We start from the raw sequence: 26352 nt of genomic DNA, 5'->3' as shown, positions 1-26352 counted from the left end.
ATAACAGCAGCAGTGGGACAGGATGGTGTGCCAACCTTGCACAAATCTGTCTACACATATTTCTAAAATAAAAATATTATTAGTGTTTCAAAATGTCCACATTGGACAAACATTCTAGAATGTTCTGAAGCACAACACAATTCTCTCCGATCATACAACACTCAATGTATTAACAGAAGTTAATAAGTTCAGAGACAACTAATTAGCAGAGCTATCCTGAAAATGTGAGGTTCATTTGTATGGTGGGGTTCTGCAACCAAAGTAATGTTTATTAGTTTATTAGTGTAACAACTACAATGTGAGTAAAACACATACAACATGTCTAATGGCATGCTGTCTCCAGGTATGGATAATTTCTGCATTTATATTCTCTCCAGTTCCAATTCTGTATTAACTAGGGGGCTCCGCCCCCTGCTCGCTTCGCTCGCCAACCCCTGGTGTTGGGAAATTACAAAGAGCGTGATGTATGAATGAGATATAGCATAGTGTGAAGGTGTAGATGACGCAGATAGGAAGCAAATAATAAAGTGTTTGGCACAGTGTAAAGGTTTATTGGAAAATTTCTTTGTAAACAACATTAGTAGTAAAGATGGTGTCTTGTCGTTGAATGAGTTTTCCTTGGCATGGAGCATTTATGACCTTAACTTTAACGTCAGATGAACGTCGAACTTGTGAGAAGGCCACATAAAGTTGTCCATGTACAAAAACGGGCTCAGATAGGTAGATGCCAACCTTGTCCATGGTTTGTCCTTGTGATTTGTTGATGGTCATGGCAAAGGCAGGTTAAATGGGGAATTGTTTCCGTTTAAGTGTAAAAGGTAATTCCAGGTCAGAATGCGGGTTCGTGTTTGTGGTCCCGTTACTCGAGCTGTCTAGTTTTGTACCCGTGATCGTGAATTGATGACTTGTTTGATCTTTATCGTTAGGAATATGGATAAGTAATAAGGAGGATCGAACTCACTGTTAATATGCGGACTGTTCGTTTCTTCGTATTATCACCAATCAGGTCTCGCGCCTGTATATGTATTGTAGTTCGGTCTCTTGTTGTTTATGTATGACGTCGTCGCGTATTTTAAGGTGGACTGAACAATAGCTGAGTGCATGGCATGTGGAGCAATAGCTAAGCACTGTCTAAAATCTACTCCTAATAAAAGTACCTTTCCTCGAAAGGGAATATTATTATTCATCAACGCAATGCCAATTGTCCGCGTATTTTAAGGTGGACTGAACAATAGCTGAGCGCATTGGAAGTGGAGCAATAGTTAAGCACTGTCTAAAATCTCTTCCTAATAAAAGTACCTTTCCTGCAAAGGGAATATTATTATTCATCAACGGTTGTAGAAGTTTATCAATGGTGTTGAGTAAGTGACTGGATGCCATTGTACATTTATCTATAATTAATAGTGTGGCAAGACGAATGTCACGTGCATTTTTACTGTTCATTTTCATAGTGGATACCGATGTTTCTGTTATTGGGACCGGTATTTTGAATAAGGAGTGACATGTGTTTTTGGAGCCGAGACATTTTTTCTTCCGTGGTTTCAGAAGCACGTTGTAGGTTTCGACGTGATTTGTGCATATTTGCGTTCTTGATTTGTTTCAGGGTGTACTGTTCAAATGCAATGTAATATTTGTCCACATACGCGAAAGCAGTATGGGCCATTGCCTTTTGGTGGCCTGATATTTACTCCGGTAGATGCAAAAGCAAATGAACTATTGTAGGATCTAATGCAGTTCATAAAGTTTTTACTTTCAGGTACTTCGTTAGTTAGAAGCTTCTGTAGATATGCAGGATATGAATGTAAAGGAGGCAGTCTAATTTGACCCTTTTGAAAACAACGTGTAAATTCATTACTTGTATTGCCATTTGTTTCTTCAGGGAAGTTAAGTGAATGACAATGATTGCAAATGACATTAATTAATCCCAATTAATTTTCATGAATAGTGGACTTATTATTGAACGCGTTGTCAGCTAACTGGCGCAATCGTTTAGCAGGTGTCTGTTGTTGATGTCCTTGATGTGTATCTTTTGCTTGTGCCGTTTGAGAGGCGCGTCGTTGTATGTGCAGGATTTGGGACGTGCTATTCTGGAGCTGTAATCGATTTGCCTGTGGTGTGTGAGAAGCCCGTTGCAGTTTACGGCGTTCATTGTTTGTATTGAGCCTTGCCCGTTTTTGTATGTTTAATATGGAGCCTTTTATGTGGTTGAACGGTTAATAGTGCATCAGTGTAATGAGATCGATCTATGCTGCATAATTTGAACGTGTTCAGATGACGTATGTTTAATACGGACGGTTCGTTCAGTAATGGGGCTTTGTGTCTCAGGTCGTGGGTCTGAATCGTCCTTTTTGTGTACGTTTCGCGTGCTATGTCCGTAGTCTGTCCCGTTTCGTGTCCAATGGGCTTTGTGTGGCGTTTGCGGCTTCTTTTTTTTTGTGTGCTGGGGGCTTGTTGCCTGAGTTTTTATTTCTGTTAGTGGAGGGGGTGTTTGTGTGTCGTGGGGCTGAATCGTCCTTTTTGTGTGCGAACCGTTTCGTGTGCTATGTGGCGCCTGTGTGTGACTCCTTTGTTTTTGGTGTTCTAGGGGCGCGTGGCCTCATTTCTTATTTCAGTTACTGTAGGGGGGCTTTGGGTGTCGTGAGTCTCAATCCTCTTCTTTATGTGTGTCCCGTTTCGTGTGCAATGGCATCGTGCGTTTACGTTGCATTCCATCTGGCCGGTTTCCGTTGCTTGGAGGGGGGGGGGTGTTTGTGGGGCGCCTGCACAGTACGTCTTTTGCGTCCACGGCCCATGGCCGGATGTCCCTGCGTCCATCCGGTTTACCATTCTCAGTTAGTAATATGGATACAGAGGCATAAGCAATCACAAAATCTTACCATTTATTTGAGGTGCTTGAAAACAAGTTTGAATTCACAAAAGTGGAAAAATCTAAAATACAGGAAAAGATTTGGAAAATGTAACTGAACAGGGGCAGTCAGAGGCAGCTGTCCCTCACTGGATCTCCGTGGGTCATTTAGTGCACCTTTACACACAAGACATAAAAGGAGTCTGAGCATTATAGGAAGGGAATGGTAACAAAAAGGAAAGAATAGAGAGACTGAGACAGCATGGTAGAAAGGAGGGAAGGCAATCTAGAAGAGGCTCTGTGGGGAGAGACAGGCATGGCGCTTCAGGGGAAGGTCACTCCTGCTAAGCTTCCAGGGAGCAGGAGCAGCCAAAGGGCTACAGACCCCTAAGGATGGTGCTGGGATGATGGAAGTGGGACTTAAGCGTCCCAGTGGGAGACCGACTGAAGTGGCTGGGACAAGAGCCATTTTAAAGAATGATCATGATTGCCAGTATCTCAGTTCAGCAGAGAAGACCCAAAGGGTGTGCAGGAGAGACGAGTGACAGGGACATACTGAGCTTGCAGGAGAGAGAGAAAGAAAAAGGTTTGAGAAAGAGTGGCAGAATAATTGGAAGGAAAATTAAGGAAGACAAGTGAGTTGGAGAAAAGAGAAGTAAGATCAGAAATGTGAACAGGTGCATCGGACAAAAGGCAAGGCTGTCGTGAAGAAGCCCTGTGGCAAGTGAGAGAAATGGTGTTCCTGCTGAGAATCAAGCGAGCAGGAGCAGGAAAAGGGCTTCAAGGGATCATACTGCGGATGCCTGGGATGGTGGCAGGATGATAAAGCCAGGCTTTAGCAAACCCAGCAGTGATCACATATTGTGGCTTCTCAGCCCTGCTGCACAAACCTGATGGGTGAGCGGGGCAAAGACAGGAGGAAAGAAGGCATTGAGGCTCCGGGAACCCAATTATAACTGTTTTTACTGTATTATTTATTGGATATTTATTTTAAAAAGAAATTAAATGCACTTATTTATTTGGACAATGACTTATTTACATGAATAAACTGCACTAAGAACTTTCGTTGCACCAATCTTGTTGTTGTATGTCCTTATCGTGCTAGTTCATCCTGGTCATGACTATTAATGCCAAGAAGATGCCAAGGCTGCAGGCTCCTGGGCATCACACTCCTTCATATACTGCTGTAAACATAAATCTCACAACAGCAAATGCCAAAAACCTGACGAAGTGATTTTTTCTGGTAGAAATAGTGAATTGTTACAAGTCTGTGTAACTGAGAAACCCCATAATTATCTTGATGTTCAGTAATTCATGTGACAATGACTATGTTTGAAGCTTTAGTATTATTTTCAGCTACTAGAAAGAAAACATCAGTGAATAAATTTAGTGCATGCACATGTCCATGATAGTCATATCATTCTTTACAAACACCCCAAGCCAATAAAATCTCCCTATTTGTTGTTACAGTAAGTGAAATCCCTCTCTCTGTCACACAAGAAATGTAAGCCTTTAATGGGAAACAAATAACAAGATGTCAAGATTTCACAGTTGACTGACATAATAACATTAAATTTACAATTAATATACCTCACTGTCGATGATAATGATAATGTGAATAGCGTTAAAGTTAATAACAACACATTATACTGGGACTCTTCATTGTGATATTGTGGTACCTGAGCCATGCCGTGATTAGAATTTGTTTTTCTGTAACTGCTGAGCTTCAACTTAGTTGAGCTTGAGGTTTAAAACTGGATGCATGAAGCAGTGAAAGTCACCTACAACATTATTTAAAGAGGCTCTAAACTATGCGAAAGGCAAAAGAGTAACAAGTGAAGACATGGTTCACATGCTTGAAATTTGATACATGAACTTGAGCAAAAGGGGATGAAAGGGCAAAGCAGGAATCTGTGTCAAGAAATAGTGGAAAGTTTAGGCTCAAGTGAATCTTAACCAGATCCAAAATTATAAAGTAATATAAGGAATAAAAAAAAGTTAGTTACATAATTGGCTTAATACAGAATAAGCCCTCAAGGGAGGACACCAAACCACTGGAGACAACACTGGCAACAACGGCAAAGCTTAGTCAGTCAGACTACTGGTTGGCTACAACGAGCAACTTCAAGGTTCTCCTGTTTCATAAACACTCTTTTTAACCCATCCATGCTTTGAATTGGGAATGCACTGTGCAATTCTGGCACAATTCTAAGACTGATTTGCAATTGCCAAATGATCTTCTGAGTCAGCCTAAATTTCATCTTCATTGGTCATCATTTCATGCGCAGTATAGGAGGGGTTGTGATGCCCAACTGAATCTTACGACTGGACCATTGTACAACTGGAAGAATTTCTGTCATGCCAGAAGTCCTATTCAGCTGTCTTGTAGTGTGAGAAGCTTCACAAGCTGATGTTTTGATGTCACCATCAAATTTCCTGAAATTTACTGTTCAGCAACCACAGTCACATTCATTTTCACATTTTTGATATCAAAAGGCGATCATTTCAATGGCCAATGACAAAAGTTAACTTAGGAAATGTTTACTGGAAGTATCCGAAATAAACATGCACACTCTCTGTAAAACAGACAGAAAGTATTGTCCGCACCTTCCCTTCCCAACTATCTGTGTGTCTAGTTAAGCCTTTCTCTTGTCTTTGTAGTTGTAGAGCACAGTACAAGAAGAGTCAGCTTTCTTTATTGACATTTTGAGAAGCCTGTAGCCATATTGCTTTTTTTGAATGGGTAAAGCTTTATTGCAAAATGTCATTCCATTAAACCGATACTACATAAGGAACGACAAGGTCATTTTTAAAAAAAAAACATTTTATAGTTCACCCAACCACTAATACATAAGCAGTTTTCATAACTATACACAAAAAACATTTTTTAACATTATAACTAGAGCACACAGACTTCTGCCTTTATATTTGAGCACAAGGCTTCCAACATGCTAAATATATTTATAAAAATGTAACAGGTCAGGTAAACAACCCTTAATTATAGGTAACAGTCCATAGGGTCCACAAAGCCATAGTATCCAGGATTTGAACTTCTAACAATGAATATTCATATTGTTGTCCAACAGGCCAATGTGTTTCTGAACTCTACGCCTTCACCAAGGCTGGACAAACTGGAAACTAAAAATGAATAATTTTCACATCTCAAGACACGGCAAAAATACATACTCAGAAAGGGGTATTCACAAAAACACTAATGGGCAAACCAGAATCTTTTAACTAGTTAGTGTCATTTAAATAGTGGAGATGTCTGTGATTTTAAATTGCAGATGCCTTGCCTGTGAAGTGTTTCAATATCTTGTATTTCTGGTGAGGTTTCTGGTACCTCAACCCAATATTGCTCAAGTACATGTCATATTCTCAGCTGGACTACCACAACTATCACACAGATGGACTGCCAGATTGTGCAATCAGACTGCTTCAGCTCAATCAAAATGCAGCTTTTGCCCATTTCTATAGTTAAATAACATTCATTAATCATTCTCTACTTAGTATCTATTTCACAGCCCATCATAATATGAAATAAAGTCAAAAAACAAATGTCTGTTGGCCAACAAGTACATCAGCCCCAGCATAACTTCAGGGGGCTGTCAAAATATTTATCACTTAAGTCTTGTCAGTTAACATTCAAGGGGTATTTCATTAGGCCACTATTAAGCAAGAGCATATTTATTCACTCCTAGAAACACAGTGGTGGGATGGTATTCCCAGCACAAAAAGAAATTTAAGTTCCAACTCTAGCATTTGAAAAGAACTAAAGAATAATCTTTACACAGTTTATGTAGCTTCTTATGTCTGACCTACTATCATGGATTCTTTGTAACTGTGTCCACGACTCGCTAAACAATTACTTGTATATTATAGTACTCTAAGAAAAATGTTTTAATAACTATTTGTGTACAGTAATCCCTCGCTATATCGCGCTTCGACTTTCGCGGCTTCACTCTATCGCGGATTTTATATGTAAGCATATCTAAATATATAACGCGGATTTTTCGCTGCTTCGCGGGTTTCTGCAGACAATGGGTCTTTTTACTTCTGGTACATGCTTCCTCAGTTGGTCTGCCCAGTTGATTTCATACAAGGGACGCTATTGGCGGATGACTGAGAAGCTACCTAATCAGAGCACACAGTTAAAGTTCCTGTGTGCTGATTGGCTCAGCGACGGAGTGCTGCATTAACCAGGAAGTCTCATCTCACTCATTCAGCATTAACGTACTCCTGCTTCAGGGGCCGTGTCCAAGCGGCAACAGAAGATGCAAATGATTGCAGAAAAGGTAAAAGTTTTGGATATGTTGAAGGAAGGGAACAGCTACACCGCTGCAGGACACCATTATGGCATCAATGAGTCCACGATTCTTTTTATTTAAAAAGGAGGAAAAGCATATAAGATCTACAGCCGCAGTGACCTTTAACCAGGGCGCAAAACGAGTTGCAAGTGGACGTGATAAGGCAGTAGTCTGGATGGAATCTGCTGTAGGGATTTGGATTGAAGACTGATGGAAGAAGAATGACGGCGGTGCTACACAGACGCCTGAAGAGGATCCTTTAGAAGAGCTGTAACGCTCTCCTTTGTTGTGCAGTAAAATTAAACTCATCGTTATCGGACAAGTCATCGTGTCATTGTTGGTGAGTAACCATAATTAATTATCTACGTACAGTACTTATTATATGTACATAGTTTAGTGTCACTGTACACACATTTTACTGTATACAATTTTTCTTGCATTGTACGTATTTATTGCTGGGGGCCTGTCTGTCGTAATGGCTGTAACATATGTGATATCGGAGGCACTCGATATCTTTAAAATAATATTTAGGTTTTACTGTATATAAACTGTGTTTACATACATAATTTCAACGAATCTTACCTAATATCTAAGAGAATACAAAGGGTTTATGCTGTATAATTGTGCGGGAAATGTTTATAATAGTGTGGGAGAGTTTATACGGGCTTAAAATATATAAAAAGAACCATATGAACGCTGCGGTGGGTTGGCACCCTGCCTGGGATTGGTTCCTGCCTTGTGCCCTGTGTTGGCTGGGATTGGCTCCAGCAGACCCCCGTGACCCTGTGTTCGGATTCAGCGGGTTGGAAAATGGATGGATGGATGGAACCATGTGAACATATGGTTTCTACTTCGCGGATTTTCACCTTTCGCGGGGGGTTCTGGAACGCAACCCCCGCGATGGAGGAGGGATTACTGTAATTACCTTTATTCATCATCATCTTTAACGGTTTACCTGCTATTTTCTAGGTTTGCCGAGAATACCCGCATATCCCTCAAATCTGTTTCCTTCACTCTCTGAGGTCTGGGTCATCCTTTGTGGTGAGACCCATTCATGTAATCTTTCTCCACATCTAACCATTTTTTCCACTGCCTCATCCCCTCTACCTCCATCTTGGGATATCAACTGTATTTGTTCAGTCATCCTTGTTTTTAGTTCCACATGCCCAGAAAAACTTAGTTTCTCCTCAGCAGAACCCCTATCATCTCCACACCTAGCCTTAACTTCACATTTGTCTTCCATTCACTCCACGACACTCCACACATCCACCTGATCACTCTCACCTCACATTCTGCTTACATCGGCTACGTCTCTTGCCCGTATAACACTACTCTTCACACAGCTTTCATGAACTCTTCCCTCCAATGCTAGAGAGGTTACTTTAAAAGTCAGAATACTTAACAACTCCTGGAATTGTCTTTCATGTTCCCTCACTATCACTGTTATGCCTCTAGTCACTTAAGCAGCAGATCTTTCCTACTTTCTCCAAAACAATTCCACTGCCGATATCTAAATTTACACTTACTACATTAGCATTCTACACCCTTTTCACGCACTTCTTAAAAAAATGTTACACTTGCTGCCTGCAAATTTCCCTTCACACCACATCATTTATGCACCCCACTTCTGACAACCCGTGCCACCTATTCTTAGATTCAAATTGTTTTTTTAAGCTGTTTTAAGCTTATAGTTTTTAAAGAGGTAGCTCCCCAAATTATAAGGGATCTGGATTTGATTCCAGCTCACTGCCTGTGTGGAATTTACCTGTCCTCCTGATGTTATTACTTACCTACAAACATGTGGAGGTTCGGTTCAAAGGCAGTTATTACAGTGGATGCCAGCTGTTACTATAATATAGCACCTCCAAGTAAAATACTTAGGCAAAGAACTAAGTTGGTTACGGGTAAATGTATGAAAATTGCTCTTCACACTAAGAACTATACTGTTTAGACAGGAGTAATGCGAGAACCTTCACATCATAAATTGATTGTATTTAGTAAAAACTGGGTGAATAGATCCTGATGAGCTATACTGGGCTGAGTTGCCAGTTCTTTGTTCTTTAATATAAGTCACTGTTACAGTGTGTGTGTGTGTGTGTAAGGTACACTGGGAAGGCCAGCTGTCAAATCCATGACTGTTTTTCCCCACTCAATACTGAAAAACTGGGTTATTGAATTAGAGGATATATGGATATTTTTCCTTAAACTTTAACATTCTTAATGAATGATATATTAGGAGTAGGTTGTATGGCCAAATATATAAACAATAGGGTTGCTTCAATAGTTACATTTTTAAAACATTGATACATTTAGGACAAAACTTCTATAATATCGATTACACTGAATTACAAGGCCCTTGCCATCATATATGGTTATGACATTAAGAATATATTTTCTATTACTTTTAATTCTCATTTACAATATATTGTTATTATAATATATGTTCAAAAATCAGTCTGATATTAGCACTTTCCATGTAGAAGGTTTGCTAAGACAACACTTCATTGTGTGAGACGTTTGCTTTGCCATATAATGTGATCTCACATCATTAGGGAAAAAGCCCTAGACATTTTAATAGTTCGACACTGCATGTTACATAGGCTAAATTATTCAAAACATATGATTTACTTTTCTTCTTTAATTTTTTTTAATCATGATTTATTGCCCAAAGGAGTAGGGTGCAGGACTGCAGCACATCAGAGTGACAACGTAAATAAAGGTGCAAAGGAAAATAAACATACGCAAATAATAATAAAGAATTCAAGCACACATAGTAATTTACTAAAACACCTTAAAAAAAAGCAATACATTTTAGATTTTCTCTCTCTCTCCCTGACTGGCTTAATCAATAAAAAAGTTGTTTTTTTAAGCATGTAAATACTGAATTTCACATCTGAATTAGACAAACTGAAACAGGCAGATCTGAAGTAAGTGATTAAAATTCTGCACACTGCAGTGAAAGCTGCATTTCTCCCTTAACTTTATTGTATAATTCATGGACTGTTGATTTACTGATGAATTTTTCAACCAGGCACTGTAATGGAAGTTAAATGAATGGATCACATCTTTAACAGTGGCCTTTTCTACTGTGTGATAAGGGAGTGAATATGGGGTTAAAAATGGGTAACAACACTGGCGCAAGCCTTCCATCTGACACTATCTTCTATGTATTTTGCTTGCTTTGCAAATAAAAACTATGTCTGTCAGATCCTCTGATGAGCCTCCATGTGAAGAGTTCATGCTGATGTTCAGCATAACATACTGTACAGGATGTACTAGTAAATTAATTTATTGCTTTTCCTTAATACTTTTTTACTGCTCAGCTAACAAACGGCAGTACTGGGATTAGCCGCCTCACTGCGTTCATTCTGTTCAAAACTGAAAAAATGCTGAACATGTGCCATGAATTTTTTTTTGGACACATCATCATGCATTTGGCAGCAAAAGATAGCATGCTCTGGTGTCGTCACCGGAATCTTATTTTCTTATTCATGTGCGAGTTTGTATCCCAGCAATCCTTTTTGATCCAGAATCTTTTGTTTCTAATCTGCCTATAGTAATTTTGAAGGTCATTTATAGTTGTTAAAGGAAATATGAAGCCTAAATTCCAATTATTTTAGTAGAGAACAAAACTGTCGATAAAAAAGCAAAATACCAAATCATTAGATGATATATACAGTACTTCAACCAACAGACGTTCAGCTTACTCATGCCAAGCAAAAACAGGACAATACATGGATTTTTGTCTGACCTTACTCCCTGTTGAAAATTGACAGCTTCAAACACCCATACGTTGTCAAACCTGCTTAAGTAAATGCAGATGTGCGTAAGGCTGGAAGGACTTGCCAATCACGTTTATCCACACATCACCCTGGGTAATATTCTTAATGGAGTAGGTACTACCCATAGTCAATATACAAGTCCATACACAAGACATTACCTTTAAGACACTATTACACTGGAATAAAAACTCATTTCCTGTTTTCTTTCTGCATGTACAGATTTACACATTTGTGATATAATGGGTTTTATTTTTAACTCTTTGAGGGCTGAATATCTTTTCCAAAAAAACAACGGTTTCACAAAGAAATCAACATAAAACGTCTGTTGCTGCAAGCTGTGGCTGCTGGTTTGCCGAGAATGAGCGGCAGGCTTGCTGCCAGGCTGTCTTTGCGTGGCTGGGATAGCAGCAGTGGCAGTCACGGTCGCAGTGCAATACAGTCTGATTGTGTGGCAGTCCTCCCTGGCGAACATTGTCAGTACCACAACTAGCTGGGGACTGATCAGCTGAAGCTGGAACCTCACATTCGTTTTCGATCACTTGTATCAAAATCCGAGTCCGATAAGTCATAGTCCAGATCAGAGATAATAGGCAAAACATCGTCCACGGAGTATTTTGCTTTTCACGTTCGCTTTGATTTCTCGCCAGATGTCACTGCCATTTTTGCCGTCGGGTGTGCCTTGCTACTCTTGTGTGCGCAGGGAATCTCAGTCCAACAAATGAATCTAACTTTCCTTCTAGCAATGAGAGTCCAACGTAACGCTTGGTTTTGTCACAGTTTACAGCTGATTACCATTGTCAACTCCTCCTTTTGACATCACCAATTTTTTGTATACCAGTGAAACATTTCTTTGAAAAGTCACACTGCACAAAGAATTGTATCCTTGTATTCAAGATCAATCAATACATTACCCACTCCTATGATATACAGCTAGCTAAAATGTGGTTATAATAATACTTTAACCACTGCTTTTGCATTTGCTCTTATAGCCTTGTGATTTGTAAAACAGTTTGAAAAAATGTGTGCTAATTTATTTAAATAAAGTGAGAAAAGCAGTTTTGACAGGTTTAATTTCAGTGCTGAAAAATGTCAAAAAAATCCAAAAATAGGTATTTGTATTGGTCCATAAAGATGGACTGAAAAATAAAAAATCAATATGCTCTTAGTTTTCTTAAAACCTGCACATATTGCACAAAGTCATGATTCATAAGACAAACAAAGGATAAATGAGGGCAGTGTCCTCTTTGTGTGTGTGCTGAGCTTGAACTAATCACCACCTGCACCCCCAATGCCCACACCATGTGCACAACAGCCACCTCTAAAGCACTGTGTGTCCTGGTCTGCCAGAACTCTTGTATTTGTGCTCAGTGCTACCTTGCATATGTGTCTTGTTTCTTTGGTTATTTTTGAGTATAGTTGAGCCTTTATCTATTTATTTTTTGTTCAGTCAAATAGCCTCTGAATGCATGATTGGACAAAAGAGGTTCTGACATGGTCATACGATCATGTGGAATGCAAGGGCACAGTGAAAACAAAATTTAAATAATCCCAGCATGAAAAGCGTGAAGCTAAGGAAAGTGTTGTTGTTCTATTACATAAAACTAAGATAATTGCAATACTGGTCATTATTATGAAAGTTATCAGTTCTTCTATTGTATTCACATTGTGAATGTTGTGGCAACAAAGCAAAGGCCAGAAAACAGTGAAGCGCAGAGCTCTATTGGAGGGCACATTCATCACACACCCAAGTTCATTCACAGACGGCTAATACAATTTCCAGTCAGTTTTCAGGCTTTTTGGACTATACACGGTCTAGTAATTGTGTATGCTGTTAATAGCCTTATATATATGTTCATTGACTGGCTGCTGCACAGCGACATCCAATAAATTAATTACTTTACAAAGCAATTATTACAAAAAAGAAGATTAGGAACATAATAATCTCAAACCCGCAGTGGCAGTGGTATACGAGTACATATCAAGAGTACAAAACAGGAGTGAGCTTTAATAACAGTACTAAGTTGAAATAAAAAAAAGAGGAAAAACAAAATAATAATGTTTTGTTAATATTTAATATTATCTTTAAATGTTTGGCTCATCTTGGATCTTGTGTTATATTACTATTAATAATCATACTTTAGTATAAACAAAAAAAAGAGCTTCAAAGAAAGTGAGGACAATGTTGGTGGTGGTGGTGGGAGATTTTGCTTCTTCTGTAGACCTCTCTAATGACATAACTGTGGCTGGCAATCATATTTGGAAATGGAAAAACGATGGAGAAGCCTTGTGTGCTTAAATGTGCCATCACTTAGCACCCAGATACCAGGAAGCTCATTTTGAAATAAGAGATGTGGCATCAAATATGGTTAACCAAAGAGAATCAAAACTGCTCACTCCTGCTTTTTAGCTGTTGTGTGTGAATCAATCCACAGCAACAAGACTAGTTACACATAATTGAATCTGGTTCTGTATAGAAAATGTGCTCACTTCCAGTCTGGCTCAAATCTATCCCAGTAGTAAGATGATGACACCCCCACGTGGACACCAAAGGAACAACAGTTTTGCTCAGCTGGGAGAAGAAATTATTGTGTCTGTACTTTTGGTGCCACCTTGTGGCTAAACATATTATGGCAGGAGGTTAAAACAATTTGGTTTCAGCATTTTAGATAGATAGATAGATAGATAGATAGATAGATAGATAGATAGATAGATAGATAGATAGATAGATAGCACTATCTATCTATCTATCTATCTATCTATCTATCTATCTATCTATCTATCTATCTATCTATCTATCTATCTATCAGACAGACAGACAGACAGATAGATAGATATGAAAAGCACAATATAACAGATAGATAGACACAAATAATCCGAAGTTTACTAACCATTAATCACACTGTAAAGTGTTTTAGTGTGGAAGTGTGGCAGACATATATTCTTTAAGCTTCAGTCTCAAAAAGACAATGGCAAAACTCAACAAAATACTACCAAAGTGCCCTTGCTGCTATATGCTATGAGGTAAAGGTTATAATGTTTGAAAAAGATCTGGAGTTCTGTTAATTTCTGAATTCCAAAAACTGAACACCATTGATAATAAATAATCTACTTCAACCCCACATACCATCTCAAAGAGATACACTATTATTTTTTTATGTGCAAGACTCTGTAAGGCCTCAAGGTGGCCAGCTTCTGTGCAACAAATGACAGATTTATTTAGAGTCATGTGGCATCTAACACCCAAGGAGACAGATGCACCATATACAACCCATATATATTCCAGGCAGCTCTATCAATTCTTCCTTTCAGGTGACCTACCTGCGCCTGCACCATTCTGACATCTGTTCAAGTCCAGTCAGTAAGAAAAAAGCCCTGAAGGGCTCAGCTAGTCCCCAGGTTCAAGATCCAGAGAGGGTAATTTCTCTTAAAGCCCAGTTTTTGAGATCCAACAAAAAAGTAAATGAAAAAAATAAATAAAACAAGTGGCTGATAAAAACATAAATCCCCCAGAACAAGAGGACACTTGAAATGATGGGGAATGACCTCGACAAAGAGTACTCTGTCCGCAACAGGATCACAGAAGCGTCTGAGGACAGGCTCACGGCTATAATCCACTTGTGTCTAGGCTACAGAGCACATGGCAGGCCAGCAGTAGTGCAGAAGGGGGCTGGGGTGGGGGGAACGAGTGATCATTCAACCTTGTAGCAGAAAGTTAACATGCCCAAGAATCAGCTGCCACCAGATTTACAAAGTCTAGCAGTAATGTGTGAAAATTTGAGTTTAAAGAAAAGAATAGCATGTCACTAGATATTAAAGCATAAACGGAATGAGCTATATACATTTCACATGTGGTCTTCAGCATAGGAAAAAGAACTCAAAGAGCAGCTGCAGAAACAGTCTGTGTAAGCAACTTCATATACTAGCTTGCTTTTCCCTCTGTGCCCACATGATGACTGCGCACCGACCTTTAATGCAAGTGCATCCAAAATGCCATCAGGCCACTGCACTCCATTTTTAAACCTCAATAATTCAAACAGACAGGGAGCTGTTAATCCTCATTACCATCAAACAAATGCATCCATGTCTAATCCACCCGTGTCTCTTTTTACTTGTCAAACCTCTGACACCTCACAAGTATTATAAGTGCAAAAAAGAAAAACATGAGGGGCCAGGAGGTGTTTATTTATGCAGCAAAGACTGCTAGCTTACTCCAGATTGCTATATCTGATGATGAGAGTCTGTCCTATCAATTACAGGCACACACAAAACTTTCTTTGCACATACAAAGGCCACACTTGGGTAGGACTCCAGTTCCTCAAAAGACACATTCGCTAACATTTCTGGACAATTTATAAGGAACAGCCTTGTTTTAAGAAATACAGGAATAAACTCTTATGAATATAGGAAGACATAAATACTGTTTGCTCTGCCACAAAGCCACACACACCTGCACTATAAATCACCACACAGAGCTGCTCTCACAGTTGTGAGCAAGATTCAGCAGGCTTAATTTTAGACAGTTCCTGATGTAGCAAGCACCCAGACAATCATTATTAAATATAAGTGAGCACAAGTGTTCTATTACCACTAACATTTACTGTGAAAGACACTATGATGTAGGAAAGTAGGAAGGTTCTTCTACTTAGGTGACCTGTTGAAAGCTGTATGAGGAGTTAAGGCTTAGGACTTCAAACCCCGAGGTTGTAGGTTCATATACCACTACTGACACTGTGTGACCCTAAGCAAGTCACTTTGACCTTCCTGTGCTCCAATTGGAAAGCCAAAAGAAATAGAACCAATTGTATCACAAATGTTGTAAGATGCCTTGGATAAAGCATCAGCCAAATAAGTGAATGTAAATGTAATGAAGACGTAACATGAAGTAACGTTGGAAAGACCAGAGAAGAGAACGGTCAAGTAGATGTTTGAAGGATCATGAAATGAGAGGAAAATAAAAGTTCAGAGAAGGAGCTGGTGTATACTGGATGCAATAGATGTTGTGGTGAAGAGAAGCAGACTGAGGTGGTTTGGTCATGTGGAGTAAAAAGGCAGAGGATGACTGGGTGAAGAGGTGTACCAACATGGAGCCAGTGAGAATGAGGCCCAGAAGAATGTTGGTTGACAAAAAAAAAAAAAAAAAGTCTTTCCCTAAAGAAAGCTCAGGATGGTGGGCAGTGTAGGAAGTCCAGGCTAACCTGTACCCAGAAATTGCACTGCAAAAAATGCATATGCAGAAACTGGACAAAAAACCTTTAAATGGGAGTTGCTTTGCTTTTATTTAGCAGAAAAATCTGCCAATGGGGTAAGCAAAATTTACTTGACAAGATTTCTTAAAGTAAGCTAAATAATCGTAAATACAAATTTTTTGACAAGTCAATATTTCTTACAATAAGGAAGACAAGATTCAATGTCATACTATAAATACTTTTCACTTGCTTAGATTTTATTTTTTGCAGTGTGGTTCTTAAACTGGTGATACTAATGATGAAAAAACATTACAATCAGTTGTTCAGCAGCATGGCACAATAAGCGCAACTGATCAACTGGCAATCTTTAGGGTGACTTTCATATACAGCTATGTCATTCATTCAGAATCCGTATTACACTATGTAAAATCACTACGAACCACACATTATGCTATTTTCATGATTTACAATTATTTCATAAACTGCCCTTTATGGAAGGCATCTATTATCTTTTTCATGAAAAACTTTCTGCATTGAGCAATATTACTCATTCAAACTTTATTGTACTGGGTCAATGAAAGAAAATATTAAATATCCATCATTCAGTACAATATAATTCACAGTAAGGTTATTGAAGCAATCATATGGAATAATGTGTATAATCCATTGTTTTCACAACCCACTAATCCATGGCAGGGGGTCACGGGGCACAGGAAACCTATCCATCAGTAACAAGGCAAAGACAACATCTACACAGGGTGAAATGCGCACAATGATTTAAATACATTTTTACAACGTATTTCTCATACTAAGCACTTCCAGTATTCGCCTTCTGCATGTCTTGCCTTGAGGGTTCAAATGTTCAAGAAACATGCAATGGGGTGTCTTTTGTCCTAAGTGCCATGAGATTATTTTTATTGTGTCCATTTCCTCACTATCGCACACAACATCTACTTGACTGTACTATTAATCAATTGTTACACAGTGTGTTTCAAAGCGGAAATTATAAATCAGTTATTGAGTGCCTTTCATGATGACCATTGCCAAGTGCTAAGTCTAAATACTCTACGTAGCTTGCTGTTAAAAATACTATCAATCACTATTTAATATAATATTTTTCATGGTGAGAATCATAAATTAATCTAACGACTTTCTAAAGTAAATAATATTAATCAGTCATCACTCTTTATAGATTTTTTTATAGCGAGCAACACCAATCATTCAGTTTCATAATTTTACTGATTCTACAATACAAGTCAATGGTAATCAGGCTACGTACCGTTGATACAGAAGGTTTTCAAGTTCAGTACTGGGCTTCAGGTTTCAAGTCAACCAATTTCTTCTTTTATTTGGACTCCTTTCTCAATTAAGCAAGCGGTTATTTCCCAGTTTCTATGTTTATTTTAAATCAATCAAGAAATCACAAACTCGTCATACTAAATTTTGACAGTCAGAAGCAAATTTCTATGTGTGTTAAATAGGTAAGAATGAACTTTTTACACTTTTTAATATTTTGCTCACATTTAATGATTTGCTGTTTAAGCCATTATTTACTAACAAGCACACAAGCTGGTACTAAGCACTGAGTGATAATGGCACAATTTACAAAATAATGTAAGACAAACCATAAATATTTTATTTAGCAACTTCCAAGGACAGGAAATCTTAACATAACCCTACCATTTGTTTGAATATCTACTCTCTCTATATAAAATCCTACCCTAAAAGTGCAACGATTTAGTGCAATGATTTTATGTGACGTTTTTATGTCATGTTTTTTGACACGCTTTCAATTGGGCATATTTTAAAACCTACATATATATGTTTGGTATCATTCTTTTCAGAATATATCGAACTTTAATGTGATGTTGTTAGATTTTCTGATTCTTATTCCGTTTTTAAATTATAAATTAAAAAAATATCAAGAATTCTCATCCCCCGAGACAAGACTTTGTGCCAAGAGATTAAACCACGCCTGGGGCCGGAAATAAAAGCCAGGCTTTTAAATGTTTGAAGCACCAAGTGAGATGCAGATCACGTGGCATGGCAGCAGCAGCAGTAAGCCTGCTGGAAACATTGTATTTGTTTCCATTGTACCACCGTTTAAAAGAGGGCTTTGGAGGAATGACTGCGTCTCCTTGGGGTGCGTTCAGTCCCCCTCTTCACAACCCAAGTGGCAGAGATGCGAAGTGGCTGGCGCATTGAGCAGGCCAGGGGGATTGGCGAGCGAAGTGAGCACGGGGTAAGCCCCCTAGTGTATATATATATATATATATATATATATATATATATATATATATATATATATATATATATATATATATAAATATATATATAAATAAAACAGAACAGAATGTCTGTGTTTCTGTATGTCACCTATACAATCATAAACCTTGTGACCGAAATTTTGCATACAAGCAGTTGCCCTCTAGGACTATATGGACAAGATAGACTAATTTTGAACCCAAAAGTTTGACCTGGGGGTCCCATTGTGTGTTTTTTTTTTTTTTTTTTGCTGCTGTGCATTACAGTTTGCATACCCTTGCCATCTGCTAACTCAGAGCAAGTGAAACATCCAAATAGACTGCAGCTAGACAAGCAGACAAAATGATCGAAGCTTAACATTACTTACCCGGGCAATGGTGTGTGCGGCTTCTGTCTACTGTAATATAAAAGAAGTATTGTGCACTTTTGCGAGGTGGGGGGGTATTGGGTAAGGCCTGATCGTGAGTGGAAGTGCAGCACAACACAAAGAAGAATAATAGGTTTGTTGTTTAACAACATTTGTTGTTGTCAGCTTTTCGTCATAATTTAAGCAATACAAACTGTCCACCTTGAACTAAGAGGACCAGTCAGACCTGACAGCACTTAAGGTTATAACCCAGCAAGGAGTTACTATTTTGGAATCCAATAGTGTCCAAAACGAACATTCTTCATGGGACAGCTAGCAATAACAACAGGGTTACCATTTAAAAAAATGCAACGCATAAACCTTTGCTTTCTTTCCTTAACACATTCTATAGATATACCCAGGCAGCTCTGGGCACTTCAACTAGTAAATGAATTTATTAATTAGTCTGCAAAACCAAATTTGAAATGTATTCAGATTGGTCTGTTTTGAGGCCAAATAATCAGTCAATCTAAGGTCACACTACCCTTTAATACTCAGGCAAGGTAAAACGGTTTACCTAGTTACTGACTATCTACCCAGGTACGAAATTAACTGGGAAGCAAACAATGGTTTCAGCTGGATACAACATTAAGCTTCTTGTCAAAATTTGGATACTACAGCCATTGTGAGTAGTGAAAGAACAAACTAATTAGATTATATAGGAAGCACCTTAAACACCTACATTTTCACCCACCTGATCAGATGGTTCACGAGGACCATAATCCTAAAGATAAGTTGAAGAGGGGAGGGGTGTATGGTTATTTAACTGTATTGATAAATGCCAAAAATGTCACCTATTGTACAGAACTATGACAATATATAAAATATGTACAAAGAAACCAACATATCATAATCATGTAACCACCAGGTCCTAAAGCTCCATAAATGATAATTAACACCAAGCCATTCTAAGCTGTCACATCTATGGTCCTATGCTAATAATTCTAAGTTGTTTTTGATAAATGTGCAACTGAAAACATATATTGGTTTTCCTATAGTGAACAGCAACTACAGGTTCAAACTAATTGCAGCAATCAACTGATCTTGGAATTGGGAGAAGAAAAACAGCTATGTGGTAAGTTGTTTGCTTGCTAAAATTAGAATTCATACCAAGAAATGTTCCCCACCGAGTAAAAGGTGTTAACTGTTTGTACATTGCAGGTTCAAGTTAACCACTTCCTTGAAGTCATCGTGCCATAAATGCTCCTACTGACCTCAGACTCTGGTTAGGTCTGAGAAGTCACTTGGTCATTGCCATTACTTTGGAGCTACATGTCAAGGACCAAGGCCCAGCTTTCTGCCTCTGGCCACATTGAATGGATAAAAAAATGCAGTGCTGTGTAAGAGGGGTGGCTCTCCCAGCTTTTGAACTCATTCAACTAAGGACTGAGTTCATTTGTGTTTCCATTACATCACTGCCCTAACAAAAGGCCCTGGTATCACATTACTGCTATTGCTGTTGTTCTCTCACAGTGTTAGGACCAACTGCTTCTTCAGACAAAAAATATCAAAAATATAGATTCATACTAACTTGCAGCTGTTGCTTGGAATTTGTGGACAGATGGGCTATCCATCCTAAACCAAAGAGGCACAGTTGCCTGGAAGGAAGTGGTGTTGTCTTAAAAGTCAATGCCACTTGTTCAGTGATGTTTAGTTGATCTTCACAACGGCACTGTCACCCAGTACTCACTTCCAAACTCCCAAAAAGATTTCCAACAGGAATGCTACTGTTCTAAAGACTTCATGCCACAGCTCTAATGTTTATGCCCTTACAGCCCAACTCTAACATCACCCCCACCTCACCTTCCCCTTAGGCTTCCAGGACATAAGCCAAGAAAAAACATTTTGCTTGCTGAAAGGCTCCATTGAGTAAATGTTTTTCAGTTGAAGAGATGGAATGGCTCCCAGTCTTAAGTCACTTTAGACACAGTCAAGAGGTCACTCCTCCCCGCCCCCAAATCTGTCCTTCAGAAAGGCAGTTTACTTTAGCTTAAAAGACTGGCTAATCATTAGAGAAGGGCTTGGCATTGGGATGTTTAAGTCGGACAGTGACCTTGCAGTTAAAGCACTGGACTCCACGCCAGTTGGTTCAATCTCCAATACTAACTAAATGCATGACCCTGTGTGCATCACTTCAAAAGACAGCATTCATACTGTAGAAAAGATACAATTGTATAATTTTGTATAATTTAGTACTGATTTGTATATTACTTTGGATAAGTATGCAAGTTAAACAAATGCAAATGTTTAAAAGGTTCATTGGTTTACACTGTTGCCTAACAGGTCCAGGGACCTGCACTTACAAGGCAGCCTGACAATTACTTGCATGAAGGGTTTCCCTGTGTCTATGTTAATTTTCTTTATGTACTCATGTTTTACATCCTAAAGCTTTGTATTATATGTGTTTTGGTGAATCAAAATTGGGTGGCACAGTGGTAGCGCTGCTGCCTCGCAGTAAGGAGACCTGGATTCGCTTCCCGGGTCCTCCATGCGTGGAGTTTGCATGTTCTCCCCATGTCTGCATGGGTTTCCTCCGGGTGCTCCGGTTTCCTCCCACAGTCCAAAGACATGCAGGTTAGGTGCATTGGCAATCCTAAATTGTCCCTAGTGTGTGCTTTGTGTGTGAGTGTGTGTGTCCTATGGTGGGCTGGCACCCTGCCAGGGATTTGTTCCTGCCTTGTGCCCTGTGTTGGCTGGGATTGGCTCCAGTAGATCCCCGTGACCCTGTAGTTAGGATATAGTGGGTTGGAAAATGAGTGACTGACTGAATCAAAATTTTATGCATGTGGGTGGATATGTGCAGGACTGTGCCATATGTGAGGAAGGCAGGCTCTATTGTAGGCACAGAGCTGGACAGTTTGACATCCATTGCAGAGCAATGGGTGCTGAGCAGGCTCCTGTCAATCATGGAGAATCCACTGCATCCACAAAACAGTATCATCTCCAGACAGAGGAGCAGCTTCAGTGACAGACTGCTGTCAATGTCCTGCTCCACTGGCAGACTGAGGAGATCGTTCCTCCCCCACACTATGCGACTCTTCAATTCCACCCGGTGGGGTAAACGTTAACATTATTCAAAGTTATTGCCTGTCTGTATACCTGCATTGCTATCACTCTTTAATTTAATATTGTTCTTTATCAGTATGTTGCTGCTGGAGTATGTGAATTTCCCCTTGGGATTAATAAAGTATCTATCTATCTATCTATCTATCTATCTATCTATCTATCTATCTATCTATCTATCTATCTATCTATCTATCTATCTAGCATATGATGGACTAGCACCCTGTAAAGGGTTGCCTCACGATGTTCACCTGGAGCTAAAGGGAAAAGCTGCAGTCCACTGCAACCTTGTATTAAAATAAGCAGTGTCACACACGTGTGCCTGGGAGATGACTGCAACTGCCATTCCACCCCAAGCCATAGGTTGGCGCTGCCTCCTAATACCTCTCTTCTCCTTCCCTCTGCATATCTAGGAAATCACAGGTAGATAAGACATGATGTAACTTCTGGGGTTTGGAAGCCTGAACCAGCCCCTTCTGCCTCATCAACTTCATAACCGGTACCACCGCCATCTCTTCCCAGTCTGGTCGGAGACTCTCATCTATAAGGATTTCCTTTCTGTGAGAGTTTTTCTTGTCAGACTGCATAATATATAGGGACACCATTCAGTGCCCCAACTCTTTACCTTTGTTCAGGTTCAGGAAATGAAAGGATTATGTAACAAGTGAGTTTGGGCTGGTGATATTGCAGTGAGAATTACTTCTATTTATTTCCATCCACCTGTTGATGCACATTACCAAACAAAGCAAATGGTACTTGTATTATGAAGAAGAAAAAAAAACAATATTGATTTTGTAACTAGTATTCAGTGTTAAATGATGGGCATTCCTCTGGATTCCCCCCAACAAGTGGGCTGGCTACAGAGTTCAGGTGGTGCATATACCATTCACTGGAAGCAGGGGTGGCAGAATAGTGACACTGGAAATATATTGGAAAAGGAGTGAAAAAAAAAAAATCTAGCACTGATTTTGATCCAAAAAAAAAAAAAACTTCTAGTAGGAGTCTCTGAAAGTGGTCAAAAATCTCTCAAGATCAGAGTGGTTTTCATGTACAGCTGCGGAGGAGTCTCTCCTTTTCAGAGTATGAACTAGTAGGCCGCACCAGTGCTAATTTCAGACTAAGCTTCTGGGAGGACAAAGCCATCCCTGTGATGAAAACGCCTACATAACCCGGCTGTTTCACAAACCACACTAGCGTGTAAATGATGCCTCAGAAAAAATAGCTGCTGGGGGTAAAGAAGGCATGTGGAGGGGAGTGCTATGATTGTGTCTGCGTGGCAAATGCAATTCATTTTCTCATCAAGGTATGCAAATTAGACAACAGCTCCAAGGTGAGATCCAGAGACCTAGTGATCAGGACACATTCTCCTCCATTTCCCAGATAGGGAAGTTATTAATAGAGTCAATCTAAAATTTCACTAGCCAAAGCAGAACACTGCATTTTACAGTAAATATGCCCTTGACTACCAGCAGCAGCCATCATTTTATAGATTATAGCAGTTGTCAGGAAGAAGCCAACAAACAAGCTAACACAGATATATAACACAGACACGGTTGTTTAAGTTACAACCTCTTCCTCAAACAGTTCTTATGTTTCCTTCCGGCCATTGTTTTTTTTTGCCTTAAGTCTTATAACCAGGAAAGGCAGCAGTGTAAAGAAAGAATTACTTCAAGCACTTAGGATGCAAGTGGTGAAATGAGTTCCTACAGGGGAAAGGCAACTATGTACTCGGAAGGGGCTGAACCTAAATCTGATATCACAAAGAAGCAGTCCTTAAGTCTCCAACTGTATGTCTCTCAAAAGCATTTTGGGACATATCTGAAAGTCAGAAAAATTACATAGGTATGCCTTACACCCCAACACATTTATAACTCTATACATCCACCCCCCGATGAAGCATCCACTTAAAAAATCACCTTTACAACCTTTCAATTAGAGGTAGACTTTTTGTTCTGCTTTGTGGTTTTCTTTTCAATGCTGAGTGTTGCTGATTCTCACTTAAAATTCAGAGAATAATATTTCCTGCAGCTGTTGCTTATCTTTAAATTAAGGGGGGTGGAGGATATAAAATAGTTCCTTTGTTTCATTTAAGTGAGAAATACACTGCAGAAGGGCTAAACAGCATGCAAACTCTTTCATTTTATTTAGATCCATCAAAGATGTCTCACTGTAACCCATGAGTTTCCAAAAAAATGTATATCATACTTACATAAAAAGTTAAATGAAGTGAGCGAAAAGAAACCAGCTACCGATATGTGAACCGTGACCACTTTCCTGGATAGACTCATATTTTTTTTGCACTGTGTCTTGCAGGCATTTTGCTACAGTTTTAATAGCTTAGGGGCCACTGCACAATTGGGTAGCCACTGGAAGGCTAAAGTACAAGCCACAAACCACTAAATGGCAGCTTGGTAGAACCTCTGGATGATTTTTTTTTTAATTTTCTCTCCTCTGTTATCAAATAGCTTTACCAGATTCTCTCATATATATATACTAGCTATGTAAGTAAAAAGCCTACGTGCTGTAAACAGCCCAGGGTCCTAGAAACTATTGAAATCATATGAAAAAAATTGAAATGTAGAGATGTCAGGTAATTGAAAAGAACTACTTTGGGCATCTTCACCCTAGGCGGTTTTGTTTTGCCGAAGTGCTCGCATTGCTTGTGCATTAGCGGCTAAGTGAGTGTCTCTTTCTTCGGAGGTTTCATTTTGCCGATGTGCTGGCCTCGCTTGTATTATTAGCAGCTAAGCGCGTTTCTGTTATCTCGATGGTGGAGCCCTTACCCTGAATCCACCTCTCACTCCCAGGCCGGACAGACAGACACACACACTTCCACGCATAGACATTTATATATCTGTATATATACCGTAGATACTCGCGTATTAGTCTATCTCGCAGATAAGTCGAGTGTATTTTTAAGCCGAAAATTACGAAATTTGTTATGACCCGCGTATAAGTCGAGGGTAAAACTTGACAGCTTGCGACCTTTAACACTATGTACCAGCCGACAGGCACGCGCGATCGTATCCGCTAGATGCCGGCTTGCTCCGGCGACCTTTAACACTATGTACTGGCCGACAGGAACGTGCGATTGCAGCCGCTAGATGCCGGCTTGCTCTGGCGACCTTTAACACTATGTACTAGCTGACAGGAACGTGCGATTGCAGCCGCTAGATGCCGGCTTGCTCCGGCGACCTTTAACACTATGTATCAGCTGACAGGCACGCGTGACGGCAGCCGCTAGATGGCACGTGGCAGCTAATGGTATGTTTTTTATCCAAAACCTGCAAAAGCTAATGCTCAAATTCAAGTATTTCACAGTTTAAAGAATTATTTAATGAAATTAGAAAAAAAACTAGCTAATTTGCAATAGTATTGCTGGCTTATAATTATTTCAAAGACCATGGGAAACGACAGATGACCGGTGACTTAACACCGTGAAGCGTTGAGTGTACAATGTCATTACCCAAATTCTATGGACAATTGTGTTGCTCCGTAGATAAGTCAACCCTGTTTTTTCGACTTATACGCGAGTATCCACGGTATATATATATATATATATATATATTGTCAGAAGAACGACCAAAAGACATCGAGAAGGTTTGGGGCAGCCACCCATTTAATCGTTTATGGCTGCAAAAGCTATTAATTAACAGAGACATGTTCATTCAATCGAGTCCAAAACAGAACTGACTTCCAGGTAGCAAGATGGCAGCTTTAAAGGCCAGTAGCGGAAGTGATGTCATCCCGACCGGAACCAGAAGTGACGTCAGTGGCTGCCCCAGAGCCGGGTGGGATTTCCCTAGAATGGTCTGTAAAAGATCGAGTGGGAAAATTAGTGCACTCCGCCCCCCCCTGGTCTGGCATGGAACTACCTGTATTTAAGCCCTTTAGCTGTCTCCTAAACACACGTGTGTGACAGGGCCCCCCCCTTAGCCCAGACCCGTCGGGTCGGGCGTCCTGCACCGAGAGGTCGTGAACACGGGAGAGAGCGTCGGCATTGGCGTGTAGAGAACCCTTCCGATGAATGAGCGAAAACTTGTAATGTTGCAAATCGAGGAACCACCTCGTGACTCGCGGGTTAGACTCTTTGTGTAGGGCCATCCACTGTAAAGGGGCATGGTCCGTGACTAGAGTAAACTCCCGACCCAAGAGGTAGTATCTCAACTGTGTGATTGCCCACTTAATCGCCAGAGCCTCCCTCTCCACTGCCGCGTATCTGGTCTCCCGATCCAACAGTTTCCGGCTCAGAAACATGATGGGGTGTTCAGCACCATCGACACTTTGGCTCAGCACTGCCCCTAGGCCTGTGTCCGAAGCGTCCGTCTGGAGAATAAAAGGCCGTGAAAAATCAGGCGCCTTTAAAACAGGTGCCGACGTCAGGGCCCTTTTTAAGTCACTGAAGGCTGCCTCAGTCATATCAGTCCATACCACAGTGTTAGGAGCCCTCTTCTTTGTCAAATTAGTCAAGGGCACGGCTCTCTCTGAAAAACGTGGT

The 26352-nt window shown here is 39.8% G+C and overlaps 1 protein-coding gene across 2 annotated transcripts in view; it reads right to left on the bottom strand.

Moving 5' to 3' along the window:
- Window positions 1-26352, bottom strand: part of tmcc2 (transmembrane and coiled-coil domain family 2) — a 97403-nt gene that overhangs the window by 55638 nt on the left and 15413 nt on the right. Inside the window, exon 1 of one of the 2 annotated variants that reach the window (XM_051924814.1) lies at window positions 14253-14369. The exons of the other annotated variant lie outside the window; for it this stretch is intronic. Coding sequence (XP_051780774.1) covers window positions 14253-14267 — 15 coding nt within the window. The 5' untranslated portion in view covers window positions 14268-14369. Of the gene's footprint in view, window positions 1-14252; window positions 14370-26352 lie in introns of those variants that run through there. 2 annotated transcript variants of the gene reach the window in all.

This window comes from Erpetoichthys calabaricus, chromosome 3, assembly GCF_900747795.2.
Source record: "Erpetoichthys calabaricus chromosome 3, fErpCal1.3, whole genome shotgun sequence".
Lineage (NCBI taxonomy): Eukaryota > Metazoa > Chordata > Cladistia > Polypteriformes > Polypteridae > Erpetoichthys > Erpetoichthys calabaricus.
Note: the sequence above shows the minus strand (reverse complement) of the source record. Positions and strands in the feature narration are given on the sequence as shown.